General features: G+C 32.6%; 1 protein-coding gene across 3 annotated transcripts in view; it reads left to right on the top strand.

The window, feature by feature from the left end:
* Window positions 1–25,303, top strand: part of LOC145248173 (uncharacterized) — a 98,774-nt gene that overhangs the window by 64,467 nt on the left and 9,004 nt on the right. For all 3 annotated transcript variants that reach the window (XM_080110012.1, XM_080110013.1, XM_080110011.1), the window contains exons 2-5: window positions 7,969–8,112; window positions 16,274–16,354; window positions 20,606–20,800; window positions 22,128–22,274. In XM_080110012.1, coding sequence (XP_079966138.1) covers window positions 7,969–8,112; window positions 16,274–16,354; window positions 20,606–20,800; window positions 22,128–22,274 — 567 coding nt within the window. The remainder of the gene's footprint in view (window positions 1–7,968; window positions 8,113–16,273; window positions 16,355–20,605; window positions 20,801–22,127; window positions 22,275–25,303) is intronic.

The following is a 25,303-nucleotide window of genomic DNA, read 5'->3' as shown; positions in this document are numbered from 1 at the left end:
TATCTATATGTATATAGCTGTATATGTATTTATATCTATATGTATATAGCTGTATATGTATTTATATCTATATAGGTATATAGATGTATATGTATTCATATCTATATAGGTATATAGATGTATATGTATTTATATCTATATAGGTATATAGATGTATATGTATTTATATCTATATAGGTATATAGATGTATATGTATTTATATCTATATAGGTATATAGATGTATATGTATTTATATCTATATAGGTATATAGATGTATATGTATTTATATCTATATAGGTATATAGATGTATATGTATTTATATCTATATAGGTATATAGATGTATATGTATTTATATCTATATAGGTATATAGATGTATATGTATTTATATCTATATAGGTATATAGATGTATATGTATTTATATCTATATAGGTATATAGATGTATATGTATTTATATCTATATAGGTATATAGATGTATATGTATTTATATCTATATAGGTATATAGATGTATATGTATTTATATCTATATAGGTATATAGATGTATATGTATTTATATCTATATAGGTATATAGATGTATATGTATTTATATCTATATAGGTATATAGATGTATATGTATTTATATCTATATAGGTATATAGATGTATATGTATTTATATCTATATAGGTATATAGATGTATATGTATTTATATCTATATAGGTATATAGATGTATATGTATTTATATCTATATAGGTATATAGATGTATATGTATTTATATCTATATAGGTATATAGATGTATATGTATTTATATCTATATAGGTATATAGATGTATATGTATTTATATCTATATAGGTATATAGATGTATATGTATTTATATCTATATAGGTATATAGATGTATATGTATTTATATCTATATAGGTATATAGATGTATATGTATTTATATCTATATAGGTATATAGATGTATATGTATTTATATCTATATAGGTATATAGATGTATATGTATTTATATCTATATAGGTATATAGATGTATATGTATTTATATCTATATAGGTATATAGATGTATATGTATTTATATCTATATAGGTATATAGATGTATATGTATTTATATCTATATAGGTATATAGATGTATATGTATTTATATCTATATAGGTATATAGATGTATATGTATTTATATCTATATAGGTATATAGATGTATATGTATTTATATCTATATAGGTATATAGATGTATATGTATTTATATCTATATAGGTATATAGATGTATATGTATTTATATCTATATAGGTATATAGATGTATATGTATTTATTTTATACTTGTATTGTTCCTATTTGCGTCAGCATGCTCAGATGCAAGTTTTTTTTTGTTGTACAAAGGAATCACCACTTATCAAGGCTCAGAGGCCACTCGAGAATAAAGGTTAAAGGTGTACAGTAGTCAAAAGGACAATGTAGTAATCGTTAGAAGTGTAAATTTGGTAAATTGGATTACTTAAGTGGAACAGCTCATCAAGGACTGTATTGTATGATATTTCTGGAAAGTTTCTCTTCATCAGATGTGTGTTTGACATGCATACAGGACTATTGTAAACATAATTTTTTAAAATTTATTTATTGCGGATTATTATCATCTTTCTTAGATGTTTCACGACATTTTGGCCAACTATTCCTCTGGCCTTTGTCGGACGAAGGCCAGAGGAATAGTTGGCTGAAATGTTGTGAAACAACATCTAAGAAAGATGAGGATAATAGTCCGCAATAAAAAAATAAATAAATAATACTCATCTCAATAATGAATTTCAATTAAATATAATTTTTTTTTTTTTCTTTTTTTTGATGACAAATTCAGCACTTGACTCAGATACATAAGTCGGTCAATACGAATCCCCACCCCCAAATAAATTTTTTTTTTCTAAAACATTTGTCCTCTGAATGTATGCACCCTGGAAATGCCTTTGTGTCCCATGTTCGAGCTCTACCAGAAACGGTGACCAAATGAACTCTGAGCTCACTATTTTCCCCATATAACAGAACTTGGAGAACGAGTGCAGCAAAATAAAAGAAATAAAGTTTGTCCGCTTGAACTAAACATTATGGCATCTACGTCAAAACTTGGGAATCTCTATAAATACTGAAATTCTCTGATGCACTATTCTACACAAGTACCCCTTTTTATTTATATTCAAAAAAAAAAAAAAAAAAATTCTGTATATATCATTGCTCCTTTTATTCTCTATAGGTTTTACTTTCCTCTTTGTTAATCTCCGTAGTCTTTTAAAATGAAATTCAGGTAAATGATCTCGCCAGTCTATCATTGGAATTAAGTACAGATTATTAAATGGATGGGAAAGATTAATCTAATATTCATTTCATATTATGACTTTTACTTTATGATTATCCGATTACAGATTAAGCTGATCAAAAATTATGTCGATTTGTGTACACTTTTTTTCCTCCCAGATAAAAGTTGAAAAAAAAAAACAATGAAACAAAGTCATTAAAATGTATATTGTGCAAGTTTTTGGGTCCATAAACTAGAATTTTCAAGTTTCAGATTTTTTTTTTTTTTTTACCATTCTACAATTTCATTGTTAGATCTGAGTGCACTTTTAAAAAAAAAAATTTTTTTTTTTTCTTTTTAATTTATTCTAAGTGATTATAAGATCTATTTATCCTCATCTTGAGGGTAAAGTTAGGCTCAAAGTCAGTTTTTAATGTAACTTTCTAAAAAGAGACACTTTGGATTGGGATTGGTGCGACAAGATCAGACTGTCTGAGGATATTGGCTGCTTGACACAAAATGCAACAAACTTTAAAATAATTTTTATTTTTTTCCGTTTCCTTTGCAAAACTCAATCATATTTTGCAAAGACAAACACAATTTTCCCCAACTAAACAATCAAACTATACACCATGAATAAATATTTGGCGAGATAAAGAAATTAAATTAATTTCCAAAATTACTGGATTCAACATTAAATAACTCAAAGAGGATTGATAAAACAAAACACCCAAACAAAAAATTGAGACAAGTTGAGTCTCACTGGTGACAGCGTTTAGGTTCTTGCTTACATAGCCAATGCGAACAGGTGCTCGGCTCCCATAGCAAACTCTTTCCGATTCTAATATTAGCAAACAATCAAGATTGCACATTTTGATGGAATAAACCAATCAATAAGTATTTCAACCAAATAAATATCAAACATTTCAGAGAGATTGGTTCTCTAGCGTTTGTTGTTACTTTTGAAACAAGGTTTCTACACAAGAATTAAGGGTACTTTTAAAAATGTGAAGAAATTATTTTCAGCCAACAAAGACGTTTGATTTTGTTTTGTCCTTTTATTTCGACATATATTATCCCTTTTCAGGTTATTTAATGCTGAATCTGGTAATTTTCAGAAAAAGGTTTTATTTCAATTTCTTTATATCTTCAAATATTTATTCATGGTGTTTAGTTTGATTGTTTTGTTTTATGGCATGTCAGCCCTTTTTCGGGTCTAATCATTTTGGTAAAAGTTTTTATACTTTAACCCTTGGGCTACGATGGTATTTTTACGCACGTTGCCTTACGATGGGTGTGAATTTTTTCACATCACATAAAATCAAGTCTAGGGTTTTTGAAAAAAAAATTTTTTTTTTTTTTATAAAAACATGATACAAACATTCAAGCATGGGTTTCGTGCATTGATTAATGCAGTTAGGGCAAAGAAGAATTCCATATTCCTTGAAGACACCATTGTTGCAGTTGTTTGTAATAGAAAACTGAGGTGTTAAAAAATTAACAGCCAGCGTAGCCTAAGGGTTAAGTTCTTCATATCTTCAAATATTTATTCGTCGTGTTTAGTTTGGTTATTTTGTATTGAAAAATGTTTTAATGCAGGCTTTGCAGAACATGGTTGAGTCTTGCAAAAACACATTTGAAATGACAACAAAAGCATACGTGTGTGTGTGTGTGCGTGCGCGCTTTAAATTTCCTGGTCAAAGTGAAAATCAGAACGTATAATGAATGGTGATTGTTTTTGGGTATGAAATTGCTGGTCACATATTTACTAGTGGGGAAACTTTACTGCTGTATATCTTTTTTTTTTTTTTTTTTTTTTTTTTTTTTTTTTCTTAAACTTTTTCTTCTAGGGGATGGGACATCCAACCAGATGTCTGACATTTACCCCTATTTTAGTGAGTCCAACCAAGAGATCTTTTCAGGATTCTAGCCGTCCCTTTCAGTGCAATCGTTTGTATTTCACTTGCACTTGGTTCACCGGGTATGCTTGCTATGTACTTTTTTAAAATTCTTTTTCATAAGCCCAGTTGCTCCTATGATGACTGGTATAATTGAAACTGTAATGTATCTAGTTATGGGAGGTGAAGTGTAGTATCAGAACAGATACTACACCCCATTCCTAGCCAAAAGGCCAAGGAAATCACAGTATTCAGATATAGTTTAGAAACGTTTCTACTCTAAGTTTTCTTTCTCTGTAGAATAAAACTTGTATTATTTGAATTACTGTTCTCAACTTCGGTGTTATCAGAGATACACCTGAAGAAGGATGGAAGTTAAAGTGGCTGAAACGTTGTGCGAATAATACAAGAGAAGAACAGTAGTCTGAATAATAATAATAATAATCAATTCTTACCATAAAAGTTCAGAAACATAATTTGGATAGTATTAAATGTTTGTCTTCATTTTATTGCTATTTTATATTTATTCCCTTGGGAATTGTTTTATGAAATATTCTGGAAGATTTCGAAGCTTTCTTTATTGTACACCAAATGACCTTGTAATAGTTCACGAGTTTTAGTATATATATATATATATATATATATATATATATATATATATATTAGTAAGTTATAAAAATAAATATGGCAATTTATAACTTATTACCTAGCTCTATCCATGTATTGAGCACTGTTGAAGTAAATACTGAAAATTTATGCATTAAATTATATTTTCGTATATTAATTTGTGATTAAATTTTTTTTTTTTTTTTTTTTTTTTTTTTTACATTTTCACCCCAAACAAGGCAAATTGCCACTTTGGTGTAGGGGGCTACTATCAGGGGCAACAACTACTGGGTTACTATGTAGGGATTTGGACAGCAAGATGTCGGTTCACATTACACTTGAACTTCTGCACGTCAGTACTGTTGGGGAAGCAGGGACCTGGAATGGAATTCCAAAGTCTAGCAGTTCTGGGGAAGAAACTATTGGAGTAGAAAGAAGTAGTCATATATATATATATATATATATATATATATATATATATATATATATATATACACTACTTCATTTAATCACATTTGCTATCTTGTATATCGAGCAATTCTTATTTAGATGGGATAATACTTATAGAATATTACTGCCAGTAATATTCTGTAAATCTTATAATCATAGGCTTCCATACCAGCTGATTGTTAAATAACCTTATTCTGAAGTGTGTGTGTGTATGTATATATATATATAAACTATTAATCCTTATCTAAAAATATCCTCGATTATCAAGTTTCACAAGAAAGTTTCTTTTATTGCTTATGAATTTATTCATATTTATACCGCCATTAGTTAAGTTGGATAGAAGTGCATATCAGAAACTTAGTTTATTGTTGTGAGCAAAAATGTAAACATAGTAAAAGTTCTCTTCGATGTAAACATGATAAGTTGTTTGGTGCTTATGCACTTATTGAACTGCGCCATTTTAAAATAGTATTTTCAAGTTTAATTAAAGTTTTACCATATCTTTTTTTTATTAAATTGTTAGGGGAAACTGCAGAATAGTTACAAAACACCCTCCTCTCCCCATGTTAAGAATGGCTTTCTAAATGTTATTATTTCAGCACCGTTCAGTAAGTGCATGAGTAAAACTTGTTTGTTTGTTGGATTATTTATGAAATTCAGATGTAAACAAAATTTAATTTTTTTTTCTTACATGGTAGTCACCATTTATCAAGGCCCATAAACCACTCGAGTGTAAAGGTTAACGATTGTTAGGTGGCCGGTGAGACATCACCATGATGATCGATAATTGTGGAAAAATAGTCAGAAATTGATTAAGAGGACGATTCAACCAAAACTTGTTTATGTTGGACTTGAAAACGACCATGTTATAGTTGGATGGGAAGCAGCCTCACAATAATGTAATCCACAGAAAAGCAGTTCTAGGAAATAAATTTTGTTCATGGCATTTTCATTTAGTTTTATGCACAGATAGAGAATAAGAGAAATTGTTGACTGGTTGTAGTTATTGTTTTTTGTTAGTGAATGTTTTACGTGGAGGGACCATAAAATTGCAGCTCAGTCAAGTACCTGCCGTGAAACTAACGATGGAGCAGAGATAGATTCACATCTTTTCTGTGAGAGAAAGGTAGTAGGAAGGAGAAAAGGACATTGCCCACTAGATTTCAAAGTTGGTTTTGTAACCTGTCAAGGCACGAATGAATGCTCTAAGCAGCCTCTTCCCAGATGTGATAACATAACTCCATCTTATTAGATATTAAATGTAGAGTATTGCATTGGGAGTGAGACACCTTCCGGAGTGGTAGAATGATCCAACCATTTTTCTAGTGACCTTGTCAATGAATTTGTAAGCATTTCATTTCCGGTCAAGAGTGAAGGTTTGTCTCTGAAGCTTGTCTAAGCAAGATACTTCCTCAAGACGAGAACCATTCGTTTTAATTGAAGCCAAGTTGGAATCGAAGTGTTGGTGGTGAAGATAGAAGTTTGGTTTTTGATGCATTAAAATTGACCAGTCACTGTTTTTTTTTTCTTTTTGTTTCCCCCATCACATTTTTCCCCTTTTTATGTTAATATTTTTTCGCAAGCTACTTTAAATTAGGTTACTATTTCTGATGATAGGTACACGCAATGTTGTGAATAAAGTTTAAAAAAAAAAAAAAAAAAAACTGTTTAAAAAATAAATCAACTATCACCGATAATAGTAACTTAGCTTAAAAGGAAGGCAAAAAAAATTGTACGTTTATAAATTGGAATAAGAATTTTACGTGTGTAGTAGTAGTAGTAGTAGTAGTATAATTATGTGTAATTATGTAACCCAGTACTACCTGCCTCATGGTTGGGTCACCGGCGACTAAACTGGTTCCCCCACCAGACTTGTTTGGTGAGGAGGGTGGCTAGTCTCCCTGAAGGATTAAAAACAAGACCTTCCAAAGGGCGAATGAACCCTTTTTCGGGGTCAACGGCCAACTAGCACCGTGTGTGTTTGTGTGTATGTATATGTGTGTTGGGGTGGAGAGGGCTTCTGTAAGCCATGGTGAAGGCAACCTTTCTAGGAGAAGCAAATCTCTGATTTAAAAAACCATAAAGCGGGAGACCAGTACCTGCATTAAGCTGGTCTGCAGTTTAACTTGTTGCTGGCTATCTTGCTCTTGCTTGTTGCTGGATCTCAACATTTTGAACTGAGAGAGAGAGAGATTTAGCTGTCGTACAAAGCTAAGACTGTAACATCTGTGTATAGATACTCCCTCAGACTATTAAAATGGACCTGTGGCGATGAAAGTCATTTTTGGACTCATGGACTTTTAAGTGTCTGAGGGAGTGGCATTCGTCTGACAAGACGTTGCAATCATCATCATAATTATGTGTAGTAGTATAATTAGGTGTAGTAGTAAAATTAAATGAAACTGTGATGTGCCTCATACTACGTGACTTCTTGTCACCGAAAGATATAAAAGATGGTATATGGAGCATGCAGGAGGATGCGAATTCCATTAACATGGACTTGTACTAACACCTACTATCTGTAAACATGTCTTGTATTTGTTTCACTATTTAATATATTCTCGGTGATATCGTTTTTTTTTTCTTTTTTTTTTTTTTTTTTTTTTTTTTTGTGATATAACAGAGACCATGGTACACACCTGAAATATGTAATATATAGGTTTTAAATAAATAATTTGTATTTTAACTTTCAGACACTTTGATTTCTTTTCAACTTCAATGCATTTTTACTTGATTTTTTTTTTTCTTTCACAGACGGATGTCCCTATTGATACTATCCACCTGTTTATGATTCGAGCGTTTGGTGTCATGCTTCTTGGTTCAGCTTATTTGTGGTGGCGAGTCCGAAACTCCAAAGATGTCACTGTCCACACAACACTAATCTGGGCAAGAGTCATGGTAAGTCCATTTTGTCTTTTTTTGTTCTTTTCGTCCTTTTCTGTAAATTCGATGATATGGAAGATCTTTGTCCATTCCAAAAATAAAACATTTTTAAGAAACTCATTTGAGTGTAAAACTAATCAAGTTTAACTTTGTTGCATCCCTGTCTGGCATCAATTGAAATGAATGGCTCTCGTCTTGGGGAGGCTAAATGTTTTGACAAACTTCTAGGTCTGACTTTTACTCTTCATCTGAGATGGAACACGTACATCAAATCTGTTGCCAAGGCTGCTGGAAAAATGGTACGATCGTTCTACTGCTCCAGTAGATATCTCACTGCTGATGCAATTCTCTACCTCTATAAGAGTGAAGTACATTCAACGATAGTTAAATTCACCTTCCGCATCTCCATGTTTACAAAGCCATTAGGCGGAAGTGACGTCGGATAAATTTTTAGCTACAGATGATCAAGTGTATAGAATGTATCTTTTTTTAAGCAAATATAAAAATAAGTTTTATTCAGTCTTTGTTTGAACTTTATATAACAAAATTATAACATTTATAATAAAAATGTTTATGAACTGTTTTGTTTTTTGATATTTATGAACAGTTTTTCTGTTTTATTTTTTTAAAGAGATCTTGTTTAAAAAATATTTATGAACTGTTTTATTTTTTATTTTTTTTTTTTTTTTTTTATGAAATGAGATTTTTTTTAATGGTCATCTACCAGAATTCTTCTACCGACATTTACCATAAAATTTTTTTTTTTTTTTTTTTTTTTTTTGGTTTTATAAATATTTTGTGTTGAGAAAAGCAAAATCTAGTTTATTACTTGTCTGTATTTTTGAGATGAGGTGGTGTTTTCATTGATTGAGATTGTCGGACTGACTTCCTCATCTTGGTTGTTATGGTCACAGCGTTTCGGCCGTTTTGCGCTCCGGCCTTCATCAGGTGTTTCGTATCGAACTGGGGAGCCCCGTAATAATAATAAAGGGTTGGGTTCGAGACTCCTAACAGATGGTTCCCTAGTTCGATACGAAACGCCTGATGAAGGCCGGAGGGCAAAACGGACGAAACGTTGTGACCATAACAACCAAGATGAGGAAGTCAGTCCGACAATCTCAATCAATAGTTTATTACTTATTTGTCATGTTATTTGACAAGAAGAAATTGGAGTTTTTTGGGTTTTAATTTTGTTATTTATTTCATTTTCAGTGAATTTTATTCAAATAGAAGAATTAACAATTTTATTTTAGTAAGAAGGATAACGAAATAGTAATTCGTTCTTATTAAAATAATAACAAAGGAAATACATATTTTCTGGTAATAACAAAGTTTGTTTCATTTTGTGAAAACAGTTCATAATATTGTCATAATAAAAGTTCTATTTTTGCTTGATAAAAAAATAATTTAAAAAAGCAGTTCATAAACATATTATTGGAGGGGAAAAACAGTTTATAGTAAAAAAAAAAAACTACATGAATTTAAAAAAAAAAAACAGTTAATAACCATATTATTGAGGGGAAAAAACAGTTCATAAGTATATTTTTATTATAAAAGTAAACAAAAACAAAAAAAACTACATAAATTTGAAAAAAAAAAAAGCAAAAACAATTCATAAACATTATTTTATAATAATAATGTTTATGAATTGTTTTTTGCTTTTTATAATTTTCTTATAAAAGTTCAAATAAAGACTGAATAAAACTTATTTTTATATTTGTATTTAAAAAAGGGGGGGGGCATTCTATAACAGTTTTGGTCATCCGTAGCTAAAAATTTGTTTGACGTTACTTCCGCCAAATGGCTTTGTAAACACGGGGGATGCGGAAGGTGAATTTAACCAAGGATGGAGTACAGTTGCCACATCTGGGCAGGAGCTGCTTATACTGCCTTGACAGAGTTCAAAATGGAATTTGTAGCCTAGTGGGGGATTCCCTTTTCTCTTCCCTGCAATCTCTTTTCCACAGAAGAGACGTTGCGAGCCTGTCTCTGCTTTATCATTCTTTTCATGCCAAGTGCTTCTCTGAGCTCCAATCTATGCCCCCCCCCGGCCTAAATTTCACGAAAAACACTCGTCTAGTTGAAACCACTATCAATAATTTCCCCAACTCTTTATCTGTGCCTAAACCTAAATGTAGATTCCATGAACAAAGCTTCTTTCTTAGAACTGCACACCTGTGGAACTCTGTTCCATTTTCCTGCTTTCCAACTGATTACAATGTGGTCGTCTTCAAGTCCAATGGGAACAAGTTCTTGATGAGCCATCCCTTTAAGTAATCTAATTTACCAAATTTCCACTACAAACGATTACGACATTTTCCCATTGACTACTGTACACTCATTAACCCTTCTCCTGGAGTGGCCTCTGGGCCTTGATAAGTGGTGACTCCTTCGTAGAAATGCAAATACATATACAGGAGTTAGGGTTAAAATTACGACTTGTTTGCATTATTTTGTCCAACTCCTTTTGTATGAAGAAAATCACTGTTGCAAATAAATTCTGTGGTATTTGGTATGACTGAAAATAAACATCTGGAAACGGTGGTAAACGACTTGGATACTATTGTGCATACTGCTTAATTGGAATATGATTTGAAAATAATTTAAATCTTTAAAAAAAATGATAAAATCTGTTATTAATGTTGAGTTAATCAACGTTTGTTTCCTATATATTTTAATCGTGCAAAATAAATACTAAAATATACTGCTTAGTTATGATTTGAAATCTAAGACAAAATGATGTCTACTTTTTTTTTTCTTTTTTTTTTTTTAAATAAAAAAATTTATTCACCTTTTATAGCTTTTGAATCAACGGGCCTTGATAAAGTAACATTTTTTTTTTGCTTATAACCTTATCATGCGAGTCATGTGTTTGTACTTGAAGTGACTTCTAGATTTTCTAATTTTCATTTTGACAGACATGACATTCATGGCAGATTTTTAGATCTCCAACAAAAAAATGATTAAATAATAAAACAAGTTGCTTGATAAGGGCCTGTTGGATCAAAAACTTGCTTCATATCTTTAAGATAAATAGATGCAACTTTTACATAAAAGAAAGCACATAGTGTTTTGGCTTAAATTTCAAATTCGAATGTTTTGGCTTAAATTTCAAATGGAATGGTATTTGAAAACATACCATTCTATTCTTCAGTTATCTATATAAATATACCATTCACTGGATAAAGCGGGGGAGGGCAGAGCAGTAGCTCTAGATATATCTAAGGCTTTTGACAGGGTATGGCATGAGGTCTCCTCAGGAAAATTAGATCATACGGTATCACTGGTAGAATACTTAACATAATTAAATCCTTCTTAGATAAGAGAAAAATCCAGGTTGTCCTCGACGGTCGTACATCTAAACAATATGATATAAATGCGGGAGTGCCTCAGGGGTCTATCCTTGGACCTCTATTGTTCCTGATATTCATAAATGACCTCCCCGACAAAATTGCCTCTGAGATGGGTATATATACTGATGACACTACACTCTATAACAGGCACGACAGGAAGACGAATGAACACATTTCTAAAGAAATGGCAGAAACACTAGAGGAAGACCTCCAATCTGTAGTGGAATGGGGACAAAAATGGTTGGTCACACATTCAATGCCGCCAAGACTAAACTAGTTTCATTCAATAATTACAAGAAACCCTCTCTACCACCTATAGCAATGGCCAACGACTCTTTATCTGAGAGTACATCTTTCAAACTTCTTGCCTAACGTTCACAGGAAACACGAGTTGAAGGCATTGCCAGGGCCGCTGCAAGAAAGGTGGGCTCTCTCTACCGTGCTAGACAACTACTAACACCCGAAAGTATCCTGTAACTCTATAAGGCCACCATTCGCCCATGTATGGAGTACTGCTGTCACATTTGGGCTGGTGCATCTGCTACAAGTCTCTCGCTCCTTGACAAGGTTTAAAAGAGAGTCGCAAACCTGATAGACCCTGAACTGGCATCTAAGCTTCAGCCTCTGTCCCATCGACGAAATGTTGCATCCCTCTGCCTGTTCTACAAGTATTTTAGTGGTGAATGCTCTGACGAACTGCAATCACTTGTGCCCCCACGACGTGAGCACCCTTGACAAACCCGACAGGCTGCTAAATCCCACCCCCACACTGTAGAGATCCCTAGATGTAAAAGATCTTTCTACTCCAATAGTTTCTTCCCCAGAACCGCTAGACTTTGGAATTCCATTCCAGGTCCCTGCTTCCCCAACAGTACTGACGTGCAGAAGTTCAAGTGTAACGTGAACCAACATCTTGCTGCCCAAATCCCTACATAGTAACCCAGTAGTTGTTGCCCCTGATAGCAGCCCCTTACACCAAAGTGGCAATTTGCCTTGTTTGGGGTGAAAATGTAATAAAAAAAGAATATTCTTTTCATTGTTTTGACTCACGAGTATATATCCAACACGCTTAATCGAGAATCACATCGTTCTACATAAAAGCATATAAGATATAAACGGATACACACTTGAGTTAAAACAATGAAAAAAATATGCTGTTGTCCTAGCCCTAGTAATCCTAAACCAAGGATGGTTTATAATGAATAAAATCTTTGTTTGGATGGATGAATAATGCATACAGACATATATGTCAGCAAGTTGAAATGTAAAATGTTTATTTCAACTTGCTGGCATATTTCTTTTGTACATGCGCATATTCATTCATAGCTTGAAGTGGTTTAATTTTAAATCTTTCTTATCTACCTGTCAATAGCTCAAATGGTAGGGAATGCGGCTGGAGCACTAAACGTTTTGGTTTCGATTCTAGTGCCACTGAAGTAATTTAAAAAAGAAAAAAAATTTTTCAAATTTAAAAAAAAAAAAAATTTTTTTTCTTTTTTTTTTTTTTTTTAATCAGTACTATATATTAAGTATAATATAATATTAAATAGTGTATTGGCTCTGTAATAAATATGAAATCTGCATGAATTAAAATGTATATTTAAGCATATTTTATGACCGGGCAAAGCTCCCCCCCCCCTTCAGTTTTTGATAAAATCTACTATACTGATGTTGAGTTAATCAACATTCTTTTTTTTTTTTCTTCCATCCATCCAGCGTGGCTGCAGCCAAGATTGAACTCACCACTACACAAGCTTGTAGTGTAATTCAAATCTTGTCGGTAACTGAATACTTGATGTTTCGCCAGGGCTATCAAGGGTATTTTTTATCGTGACGCCATCGCTAGATGGGGTGCCTACCACGGCTTAAGAGAGTCCCATCTACCCTCGAGAGAAGGATAGACCGCGTTTCTCAACCTGGTGTTTAATCTTGAGGTTATTTTAATCACACAAAATACATGCTAAAATATTCCTTAGTTATGTTTGAAAAAAAAACCCTTCAATTTTAATTGTTCTAATTAACCCCAATTTAAAAATGAATTCACCAAGTGAACTACGTCTTACTAAGTTTCTATCTATCACTCTCGCCCTCGCTTACTACTTTGATTCCCCTCCACTCTTCTATGGTATCACTCATGTTTCCATCTCTTCTTTCTCTCTGTGAACAGTCAGAGATAAATAAAAGGATTAGAATAGTCAATCATAAACAGAAGTGAATATCATCAGAAATTGTAATATTATTTAATCCGTAGTTGTAGAGAGAGAGGAGCAAATCTCCATATGCCAAGAATTCATCTTACTTTGTGGGAGAAAAATATCAACAATGCTTCCATTCATTCCAACCAGATGGTGAGTCTAGATGTAGTGAGTCTCTTCACGGAAATACCCACTGAGAAGACTCCGACTGTGCTACAAGATATGTTGAATTCATCCTTCACTAAACGATCAAACTTGCATCCTAATTAACAATATAATGGAGATGTTGAACTTCTGTGTAGAAAATATGTACTTAGTGATGAAATTAGCATCAAGAAGGTTTAGAGATGGGATTTTCATTATCCACAATACTGGTCAATGTATATATGGAATACTTTGAGGAAATGGTATTAGGATCGATCAACCCCAGTAAAACCAACAATGTGGTTGTGATATGTGGATGACACGCATTCATACTCTGGCCTCACCAATGTTCAAACATAACTGGACCATGGGAACTCCTGCTGATATAAAATATCATATATCATATAAAAGGCAGATAATAAATTATCGTTTATAGATATGCTGATCAGAGGTTTATGCCATCTGTTGATCGAAAACCAACTTTCATTGGACAATCTATATCCATATAATACAAAAAAAAGGTTGGTTGGTTTTGTTTTATGGCATATCAATCCTTTTCAGGTTATTTAATGCCGAATCCAAAGATTTTGGAGAAAAATTTTTTAATAGAGCATATTTGTTGTTTTCAAGTCAGTTTCTATTTAACCCATAGTTGGGACCCTAACAGGTAATACCACTCCAGGTCAGCGTAGACTTGAGAGCAATGGCAATTAAAGAGTGGCTCCACACTCCGCAAAGTTCACAAGCTGGCGCCACACCACTGGATATAGTTTAAGGTCATATCCAGGACCATACAAAGAAAGGAGTTGTCCATTGCTTACAACACCCTGCAAAAGCAATATATAGTAACACCAATGCATATCAAGAGAAGATAGACAGTATAAGAGATTGAAACGTATATCCAGAGAGCATGACACCTGCTTGTGCGATGATAAAACTTCTCAAATGCACTTGTGATGTTAGGCTGTATCAGCGTGTTAACTTTGGTCAAAATCAAACCGTTCCTTCTTTAATCGGAATTTTTTTTTGATTATCGATTTTTGATAATTATTGTTCACATTCTGATGCAAAGCCTATCTTAGAACACTCAGACACATAAAGAATGTGTGTAAAAAAAAAAAAAAAAAAATTGGTCCAGTCGTTTTCAAGAAAAGAGGGAACAATCAAAAACAAACACACACACATACACACAATGCCTTTTATATATAAGTAGATTATTTTTTTTTTTTTTTTGAGAAAAGAATGATTTCTGCCAAATTGCTAGAAACCTTGAGAGTTCAGCATCATTTGTAGCTGTATAACACGTTTAAAATCAGCATGCCATCTTTTTAACTAGTCCAAATAGCATTTATTGAACCATTGCTTTACTTGAACAGTATTTTTTCCTATTAGGAATCAACAGGCCAAATTCAAATTTTTTTTTGTTAATTTGAACATTTGCATATTAGGTAAAATAATACTAATAATTTGATTGAACTCAAATTTTGACATGTATCATTTGAAGGTTTATAAAAATGATAAATTTTGTATTAATGGTGCTAACTATATGTGAGGCCCAAGAATTATTAATGTGTTAATATATATATAGTTAATGAAAAAGAAAATGTAATGAATAAGCTAATAAATAAAATAAAAATAAGATTTTTCAACAACCTACAAAAATGAAATAAAACAGCTGCAGAAAAAGGCTTACTGTGAAATTAATGCCCCCCCCCCAAAAAAAAGTGAATAACAGATGGTGAATTTGACCGCAGACTCTGAGATTACCTATGAAATCATGATAACAATATAAAACAACTTATCTTTTTCTGTAATATACAGAATAAATGTGAAAATTTTAATTTTTTTTTTTTTTTTTTTTTTTTTTTATTGATCACACCTTTTAAATCAATCATGCAACATAGTAATTTGAAAAAAAAAAAATCTATATATTTTAAATATTATTTTTATACCTGCAGACACATTTTGAACATACATTATCGTTAGTGTAGGAGACAACCCAATCACTATTGACTCCATGAGCTAGTATTCAACCTCCAGGTTATCAGAAATTAGCATGAGAAATGAAGGGAAATAAAGTATCTGTAAATGCTAATGAAATAAACAGTAAGCAGAGTATTCGATGACTTGTGTGTGTGTGTGTGTGTGTGTGTGTGTGTGTGTATATATATATATATTAGGAATTAATTTTTCAGGCATTTTAGCCAGCTGATTCACTGTGTGAGTAAAACCCACAAGCTTCTGTAACTTAATGGCCATAGATATATTTTCATAACTTTTATATATATATAAAAGAAATTGGGTTACAAATGTAGTATATTTAATGAAGAAATTTAAAATAAATGTTTTTTTGTTTTTTTTTATAATAAATTTTTCTATAAATTCATACAATACAATTGTATTAAAAAAAAAAAATGCCCCTGCACTAATAATTTTGTATTTTTCTTTCTGAGATGCATTGATTCCATTTCTATTTCTTTTCAGGGTGGCTTTTCTGCTTTGTTGGCCCAACTTTTTGCCCAGTTTTTCTACAAGGACAATAAAACTGGACGAATGACAGAAGAGGTATGGTGCATGAAACAATTATTGACCACTATTACACAGGGTCTGCACATGAATCATTCATAGCTTTTATTCTGATCAACTTCTAAGTAAAAATAAACAAATAAAATGAATATATTGATTTAGGAGAAATATATTAAAATAAATTTTGGTAAATTTGTAGCGTATACTACATATATGTATACTAATTCACCCAAAAGTAAAAATGAGGTTCTCTGGAATGATGTTAGATTACTGACTAGTTTCTTGTTGGATTGATACCTTCATTCCTCATTCTGTCATTTTCATCTATTTGTGCTTTTGTCATGACCCATCGTCAAGATAATTATGAACGCTCTAGACGATTCTATAGAGGAGCAATGCCTGTAAGCAATCTTTGAGGCTAAGTTTTGCTATTCTTAAAGGATTCATGACTCTATCTCATCTTAAACGGTTGGCTCCCCAGACTTTTTGGAGAATCTACAATAGTGTTATTAAGTGGCAAATCTGCTATTTCTCATCTTTTTAATGGTTTTCAGATTATTTCATCTTCTAAGGATAAGGCTGACATCTTTGCTTTTTTTTTTTTTTTTTTTTTTTTTTTTCCTACTGTTTTTCCTGATTTTCCTTTAAAAACTGATCAATCTATTGATTTTGTCATTATTACTCCAAAGATGGTTGCTAGAGCTTTTTTCTAATTTTGACCAGTCTAAGGTTTCCGGTCCTGATTCGATTCCTGTTATCATTCTCACAGTGGGAGTTGATGTATGTGTTCCTGGTTGGGCTCTCACAATCTTTTAAGGAGTTGTGTAGGAAATCCTGCATGAACTGCACTTAAACAATAAGGGAAAGGTTCATTTGGTAATAGCTGGCAACACTATATATTATGAAGAACTATCGGTGGGGGGAGGGGGGTACCCGGCATTGCCTGGGTGTTTGGAGGTGTGTATGTAGAAGGGGGGTCTGTTTTAATATTCTAAAAAAAAACACGATGTTATAAAAAATTGGGAAACCCAAAACAAAGCAAAACCGCAAACAAATGTAAAAAAAAAGGGAAAAAAAAAAAAAAAAGGTGTAAAAGAGGGAAAAAGGTTTAGGTAGGAAGACAGGCTTGGACCCGAAGCATCAAGGCTACGGCGGAAAAAAAAATGCCTGACACATTACCTCTACGCCAAAGAGACACAATTGAGATAGGATAAAATTAACCTTTTAAAAACACTTGCAGGTGGTTCAAACTAACGTCAACGTTTTCTAGGTAAAACATGATGTCATTGTCGTAGTAGCAGGAGGAGGCCGAGTTTAGAGTGAAGGAACACCCCTCCCACCCACCCACACACACACATTTTAGCTTTTATATTTATAGATGCCCTCTGCCCTGGTTTAGCTAATATGACTCGTAAAATTGAAAGGAATAAAAACAAAACGAACGTGAAAGAATACCAAAGGAAAAAAAAGGGTAAAAAAAAAGAAAAAAATCCAAAAAGTTACCGCGTAAAATGCAAATGTTTATTTAAATCCAATATTTTTGCTTTTTTTTTTTTTTTTTTTTTTTTTTTTTTTTTTTTTAAATGGAAAAAAAAAAATAAAAAAAATAAAACTTACTGTGTATAGTGAACATATGTTTATTGGATTTTATTTATTTATTTTTCTTTGTTTCAATGAAAAAGAAAAAAATGAATAAAGAAAACCAGAAAACTGACTGTGTTTTTTATTTTTTTAATGTTGGTTTGTTTTGGTTTCTTTTTTTGTATTGTTTTCTTTGTTGTCACTGTTAACCAATTTGAATGTTGTCTGATTCCAATATCGATAGCGTAGTAGTGATTGTGCTACTGAAACTCCCAGAAATGCAATGTATAGAAATAAATAATGAATAAGTAACTAATCCGAAAATAGGAAGTCAGTTCCCCCCCCCCCTAGTATCACGTATGGAATCAGTGCAAACATAATAGAAGTATAAAGACAGTAAATAAAATATTAAAGCAACTAATCGGTGCAAGATTTGAAGAACATTGGCGGCTGACTGTTAAAGTTTCTTGTAAAAACTGGAATCCAATGTTAGTTCTTTTCGTTTAAGTAATCCTTCGAATCGCAACCCCCCCCCCTACCCATCTCTACAAAAAGAGAAAAAATATAAAGGGAGGAATAAAAGGGGAAAAAAAAGAAAAAAATTTATAAAATGGCACAAGTAACCTACAGAATAATTGGAATGTAAAGTCGCGTTTCACCCAACGGAAAAATGCCAATCCATATTTTTTAATCAACTAAGAACTCAAACCGGTGTTCCTCGTATATTCCTCTGTGGACGTATCCGCATCGGTGTTAAGTCGTCGCGGGCATAGTATGAATCTAATAGAGAGAAAATATTTTACAACTTCCATTGATTCTAACCGATTGTGGCAGTGAACTTTCACCGGAAAAAATATAGAAATGTACGAATATCAAGGAACTGTAAGGGTAGTAGGCCTATAGCACACCTCGGATCCTGTGCTGAAGTGTGGGGACGTTACACTTGAATGTAATGTTGTGATTTTTAATCCTATTAAGGTCAAACTCAAACGGGGGGGATGAGTTCATTTTATTTATATATAGATAATGCAGGAATGATCTGTTATAGGTAAAACTACGAAAGCAACCTGTTAGCACATTAACCAGGATTAGGAAATAAGGCTGGGGACAAGACAAGTGTTAGTCTCTACCAACATCAGAACTTGATATTTAGTACCTGGGAGAAGAAGAATCTCTTTGACTACAATACATGGCGAGATTCATCCATGTGTAACAATTTAAGTGCATGATCTTTTCATAAACCATGCTTTTGCGCACGTGTGTTTTCACCAGGGAGCAATTTAGAGACAAATCAACAAAGTCTTTTTATACGTACGTTGTGCAAGTTGTTTTCGTGTTGGTCTTGCTTTCATAGTCGCTTTCTTCATTGTTCATGACTGGCTGTCATCTCCTCATGGTTGTTGACCCTTCACCTCCTCTGCTTAGGAAGATAAGCAAAACCTATTTGTGCAGCGAAACACTATGGAGACTTGCCAGGGTTTCAAAGGTTTTATTAGAGAGATAGTTTACTCATTGGGAGGAGAGATCAATGTCTAATTAATTAATTACTCGTTTTTCTAACTCTGTATTAACGATGGTGACACACGGGCAGTCTCTACACAACATTCACTGAGATTCTAAATTGTCATGTGCATCTCATCCGTACCACTCTCAACGTTACCATTGCTCCCAGGTCCACTCTGACCCGGAGTGGTAGTACCTGTTAGGGTTCCAACTATGGGTTGAATAGAAACCGACTTGAAAACAACAAATATATTCTATTAAAAATTTTTTCTTCAAAATCTTTGGATTCGGCATTAAATAACTCGAAAAGGGTTGATATGCCGGAAAACAAAAACAACCAACCAACCACTCTCGACGATCAACTGACTAGAAACTTTTATTTATTTATTTTATTTTTTTTGAACACATGATGACTAGGGCTATGACAAGAGAATATTCTTATCATTATTTTGACTCTCGAGTATATATCAGTTAATATCATGTTTTTAGATAGTGGTGTGGTTCTCGATTGATTAACTGCGTTGGATATATACTCGAGAGTCAAAACAATGATAAGAATATTCTCTTGTCATAGCTCTAGTGATGATCTTTCTATCCTCGTATCATTCCTCCTGCATTTCTAGTCTTGCGTAGGGTGCTAACCTTTGATCCCTACACTTCAATCATACTACCTGCCACTAGATTTATTTGTTTGTTGCCAGGTTATCTCACCAATATCCATACTAGCTAACTTAATTGCTATTTACTAGCGTAGGGTGCCAATATATAACCTATGTCATGACTAGGGCTATGACAACAGCATATTTTCATTATTTTGACTCCAATATACCCGACACAGTTAATCAATCAAGAACCACGTCACTCTATATAAAAGCATATAAGGTATCAACGGATACATACTCGAGTCAAAACAATGAAAAGAATATGCTGTTGTTTAAGCCCTAGTTATCACTTTGAAACGGTTTTGATCTTAATGAATTTTTTTTTTCTTGTTTGTTTTTTTCGAAGTTTTATGGAATTGTGATTATTGATTGGAACCCAATATTACGGTGGAACACAATGATTGGTCAATGAAATGAAAGAAACAATTTGCTTTTATTTAACGTAAAAAGCTAATTTAAAAAAAAAAATTTATTAAGTGATAAAATATTTTCTTGAATTTAATCATTTTTTAATGTTTATTTTTTTTGTTTTTCTATTTTCTAGCATTTGTACATCAGCGTTGTGGGTAACGTGTTGTGGACGTTGGGTAATCTCATTTACTGCCTGCGTAGCAAGGAATGGGGTGGTTACATGGAAACCAAGTCAAAGCTGAACACATTTTTACGAAACGATTTTGTTTTGACGTTGATGTTTGGCATAATGTTTTTTGCATTTCCAGTTTGGATGCTTAAAATGCAGGTGAGATATGCAATTTTAGCTTATTTATTAGAATAGCCAACAATACAGGGTGACAAAAAAAAAAAAAACGGCCCCAACTCTAATTAGGCCTCATTTCTTAGTGTTTTGTCCGAATGAAATGAAACTTTGGTCATAATTAGTTTATTATATTCAAAACATTACATCAAAACACTAATATCTTTGGCCTCCATTTAGCTTCTTTTTTTTTGGGGGGGGGGGGTCACCTGTGTGTGTGTGCGTGCATGTGCATATATATATATACATATATATATGCCAGCTTGTAAAATGGATATTAGATCAAACATGGATGAATAAAAACATAATTTGTCATCATATGACCTCCCCCCACCCCCCCTGGACAGCAATTGCCGACCCTAACACTGTGTTCATGGTCTTCTTTTCCTTCATCTTTCATATTGGCGATTGCAGAGGAGGAGGAGGAGAATATATAAAAAAAAAACAATAAGAGAAATAAAAAGAAAACACAAACTCCAACACATTCTGTAGTTTGGTTTTGGGTGCATGTATAATGCCAACGACTCTTTAATGTTGTGGCCATCTGTCGAGGCTGTGTTTGTCAGTTGACGTCAGATCATCTCTATCTGCTTCAAGCCACAACTTGCATTCAACTATATCTCCAACTGCAAACTGTCCTTAACTGGCATAAACTCAAGACTATCCATAAACTGTTGCAAAATTCACCATAACTCCTAGAGCTTTCCAGCTGACTACAATATGGTCATCTTCAAGTCCAATGTAAACAAGTTCTTATTGAGCCGTCTCTAAATAATTTATTTCTACCCTAATTCCACCACTATTACTATGCTGTTGTCTGGGTGGTCACCATACACTCATTAAGCCTTATCCTCAAGTGAATTTCAGGCCTTGATAAGTGGTGACTCTCTTGTGGAAAAAGAAAAAAAATCTGTAAACTAATTCTAAATATCTTGACCTATGTCTGATCTTTTCTTCCAGTCACCAACCACACCTTGATTAATAATCCTATTTTCGTTTTCTTTGTGTGCCTTGAACAACTTTTTGAACAACTGCTGATAAACCTATTTCCTCTTTTTTCCATTTTTGGGGCGGGACATCAATATTATCACGTAAGAACCTTCAGAATCGGAGTTTTTTGTGTTTAATGCATTCCCTCCCTGTATTTCCCTCCTCCTCTTCCTGCTACTTCTCATCCCATTAACTCTTCATCGTCACCTGTTATATCATGTCTAGTAGTGATCGGACAGACAAAAAAATGCATATTCACATGTGTTGTCAATATTATTTTGTGATGTCTTATAAATATTTGAATCTTCCATCTTCTTTGCAGACAAACCTTTTTAAGCTGAATGGAGTACATGCTCATCTGTATCGAGTATTTGGATCCGCCCTCATCAGTTCGGCCATCATTTCTGGACGTGCCTCCAATTTCCTCATCGACTCTGATAAGAGAAGTCAACTTTATGCACGACTTTATGTAAGATTCGTTTAAAGTCTTCATTTTTATTTTTTATCTTTTCTTGTTTGCTGAAGAGTGTTGATATTTTGTATAAATAAAGTTTTAAAAATTATTTAATTTATGATTATATAATTAAAAAAATTCGATTTATGATTATATAATTTTTAAAAATTATTTAATGTACGATTATATAATTTAAAAAAATTATTTAATTTATATAATTTTTAAAAAATTATTTAACTTATCATAATATAATCTTATAAATTTTCCTAATGTCTGTGTCTGTGGGTGTGTATGTGTGTGACGCGGTTTATCTCGGCCTACCAGCAACCCACTCAGGCAAGTAAGGTACTGAAACGAAGCTTATGACCCAGCGGATGTTTTAGTGTTATTGATATCCATGTTTGATGTATGGAAAAGCAAAAACAAATGCAAAAAATAACGATTTACTAAACGTTTTATTTACTGGATATTTTTCCGGTATTCACCGGAAGTTATCTCCCTTAGTATGTTTGATTTACTGTGTGTGTGTGTGTGTGTGTGGATGACGCGGTTTATCTCAGCCTACCGGCAACCCACCCAGGCAAGTAAGGTACCAAAATAAAGCTATTTACTAAACGTTTTATTTACTGGATATTTTTCCAGTACAAGGACTCAAGTTTGCCCAGCTGGGCAAACCTGGGTTCTTGTTTTTAAAAATTATTTAATTTATGATTATATAATTTAAAAAAAAAAATTCAATTTATGATTATATAATTCTTTATATCAGATTAGTTTATTTTATAATTATTTGTATTCCATGGTTCTTGTCCAGAAGTCCCCTATATTAAAAAGAAAAAAACTAAATAAAAATTTATATGATGTATGTACCCATGACAAAACAAAAATATGATATTCCAAAAACCATGTCAATTGATCAAGTAGTTTTATTTTTATAAAGAAAATCATTTTTAAGTGATTCATGAGAATTTATATGCGTTACAAAATAAATTTAGCAAGTTTTTAATTATTATTGACTTGACTCCTTTTTTTTTTTTTTTTTTTTCCCCCCCCCAAAATGGCAGTCAATACAGATACTTATAAAATTAGATTTTTTTGAAAAATTTTTTTATTTTATTTAAAAATAAAACTACTTAATCAATTTACATGATTTTTGGATAAATATTATTTACTTAATTGGAATGCTTATTGAGATGGAGTATTTATTTATTGCGGACTATTATCCTCATCCTGGATCAAAGATGAGGATAATAAAAATATATAAAAATAATTAAAAAAAAAAAAAAAAGTTTTGGTAGGTGAGTATGAGGATCGAACCCGAACCCTTGAGGCAAAGTAGGAAATTAAAGTGTGAAAAAAAAAACGTGCGACGTTAACCGTTGGGCCACCGCGACATACTAACGGAAATACGTTTGAATTTATTTAATTATTTAGATTTGGCAGGTGCACGTTTTAATGACTTAATGAGGTCAACTTTGACTGCGGGATAGTATTTCATTTACTGCGGGAACGCATTTTTTATTTTTATTTTCCCAAGATATGGGGGGGGGGCTCCCCTTGTCCAAATTGAGTAGTAATTGTCTGATATAAGGAAAATATTTCCACATTGATCAATGCTGATTGCTTTCGGACATTTCCGGCGATAGCCTGAAAATACCGCCAGAATTAGTGTCGCTTTTATTATACGACAAAGCCTAATCCATATGCGGCGAGCAACAAATGTTGAATATTTAATAGACAGGCGAGCTCCGTTAACTCAGAGATATGATTTATATGTGATATAAAAAGTTTTAAGAAGCTGTGAGCCGACCGAGCGCTTCTCTGACATTTTTTTTTTTACATAGGCGTCACCACTTATCAAGGCCGATAGGCCACTCAAGGATAAGGGTTAAAGAGTGTACAGTAATCAAAAGGACAATATAGTAATCGATAGTAATGGAAGTTCGGTAAATTTGTTAACTTAAGTGGAACAGCTCATCAGAAACTTGTTCATGGACTTGAAGACAACCATATTATAGACAGCTGGAAAGCAGGAAAACGGAAGACAATTCCACAGGCATGCAGTTCTAAGAAAGGAGCTTTGATCATGGAATCTATGTTTAGGTTTAGGCACAGATAAAGAGTGGGGGGGAATTATAGATAGTGTTTTCAGCTAGTCAAGTGTTTCTTGTGAAAGTTTGGCGAGGTGGGGGGGGGTACGTACACAAAAAGCGAACATACATACACACATTTTCGCTTTTATATATATATAAATTGCTTGAATTTTAAGTTTAAAATGCAAAAGTTACATTGCATGCTTCAATTGTGTTTTAAACAAAGACATTCATTTCAAACGAGCCTCTGTCGTATCAAAGAACCTACTGTTGATTGTATATGTTGAACCTTTCAACTTGTGTGATAAAACTTCTCAAAATATACTTGTGATGTTAGGCTATATAACGTGTTAACTTTGGTCAAAATTGGCTGTTCTTCTTTCATCAGATTATTTCAATTATCGATACTTATGGAAGACATTCCGATACAAAACCTATCTAAGAACACTGCCATGCACATAAAGTATCTTTGTGTGAAATTTCATAAAAATCGGCCCAGCCGTTTAGGAGTTCATAGGGAACAAACTCGCAGACACACACAGAAAAAATACCTTTTATAAAATAGGAAAGATAGATTACAAAAAATGACGTGAGTATAGAAAAATTAAAAAGAAAAAATGATTACAATTAAAAATAAAATTTATCAATGTATATACTTCTAAAAATCCAAGGGAGGTAACTGCAGTCTATGATTATGACAAAATAATTGTAATCCACCATATCAAAATAGAAAATGGCAAACCACTGTTTTTTTGGTTGGTGATTAGCTAATGTAATGGCTCATTTGCATAGTCAAGTACTCTGTATTACTTGCTCTGCTCAACTATTTTCTTACATCGACACTTTATTGCAATTCTGCTGACTTTGTTTTTTTTTTGTTTGTTTTTTTTTTTTTGTTTTTTTTTAAATTGCTATCCCACTACCACCACAAACACAACACATAAAGAAACGGTG

This window comes from Euprymna scolopes, chromosome 26 (assembly GCF_053919585.1).
Source record: "Euprymna scolopes isolate OS-2025 chromosome 26, ASM5391958v1, whole genome shotgun sequence".
NCBI classification, from domain to species: domain Eukaryota; kingdom Metazoa; phylum Mollusca; class Cephalopoda; order Sepiida; family Sepiolidae; genus Euprymna; species Euprymna scolopes.
This window is presented reverse-complemented; position numbering and strand designations above follow the sequence as displayed.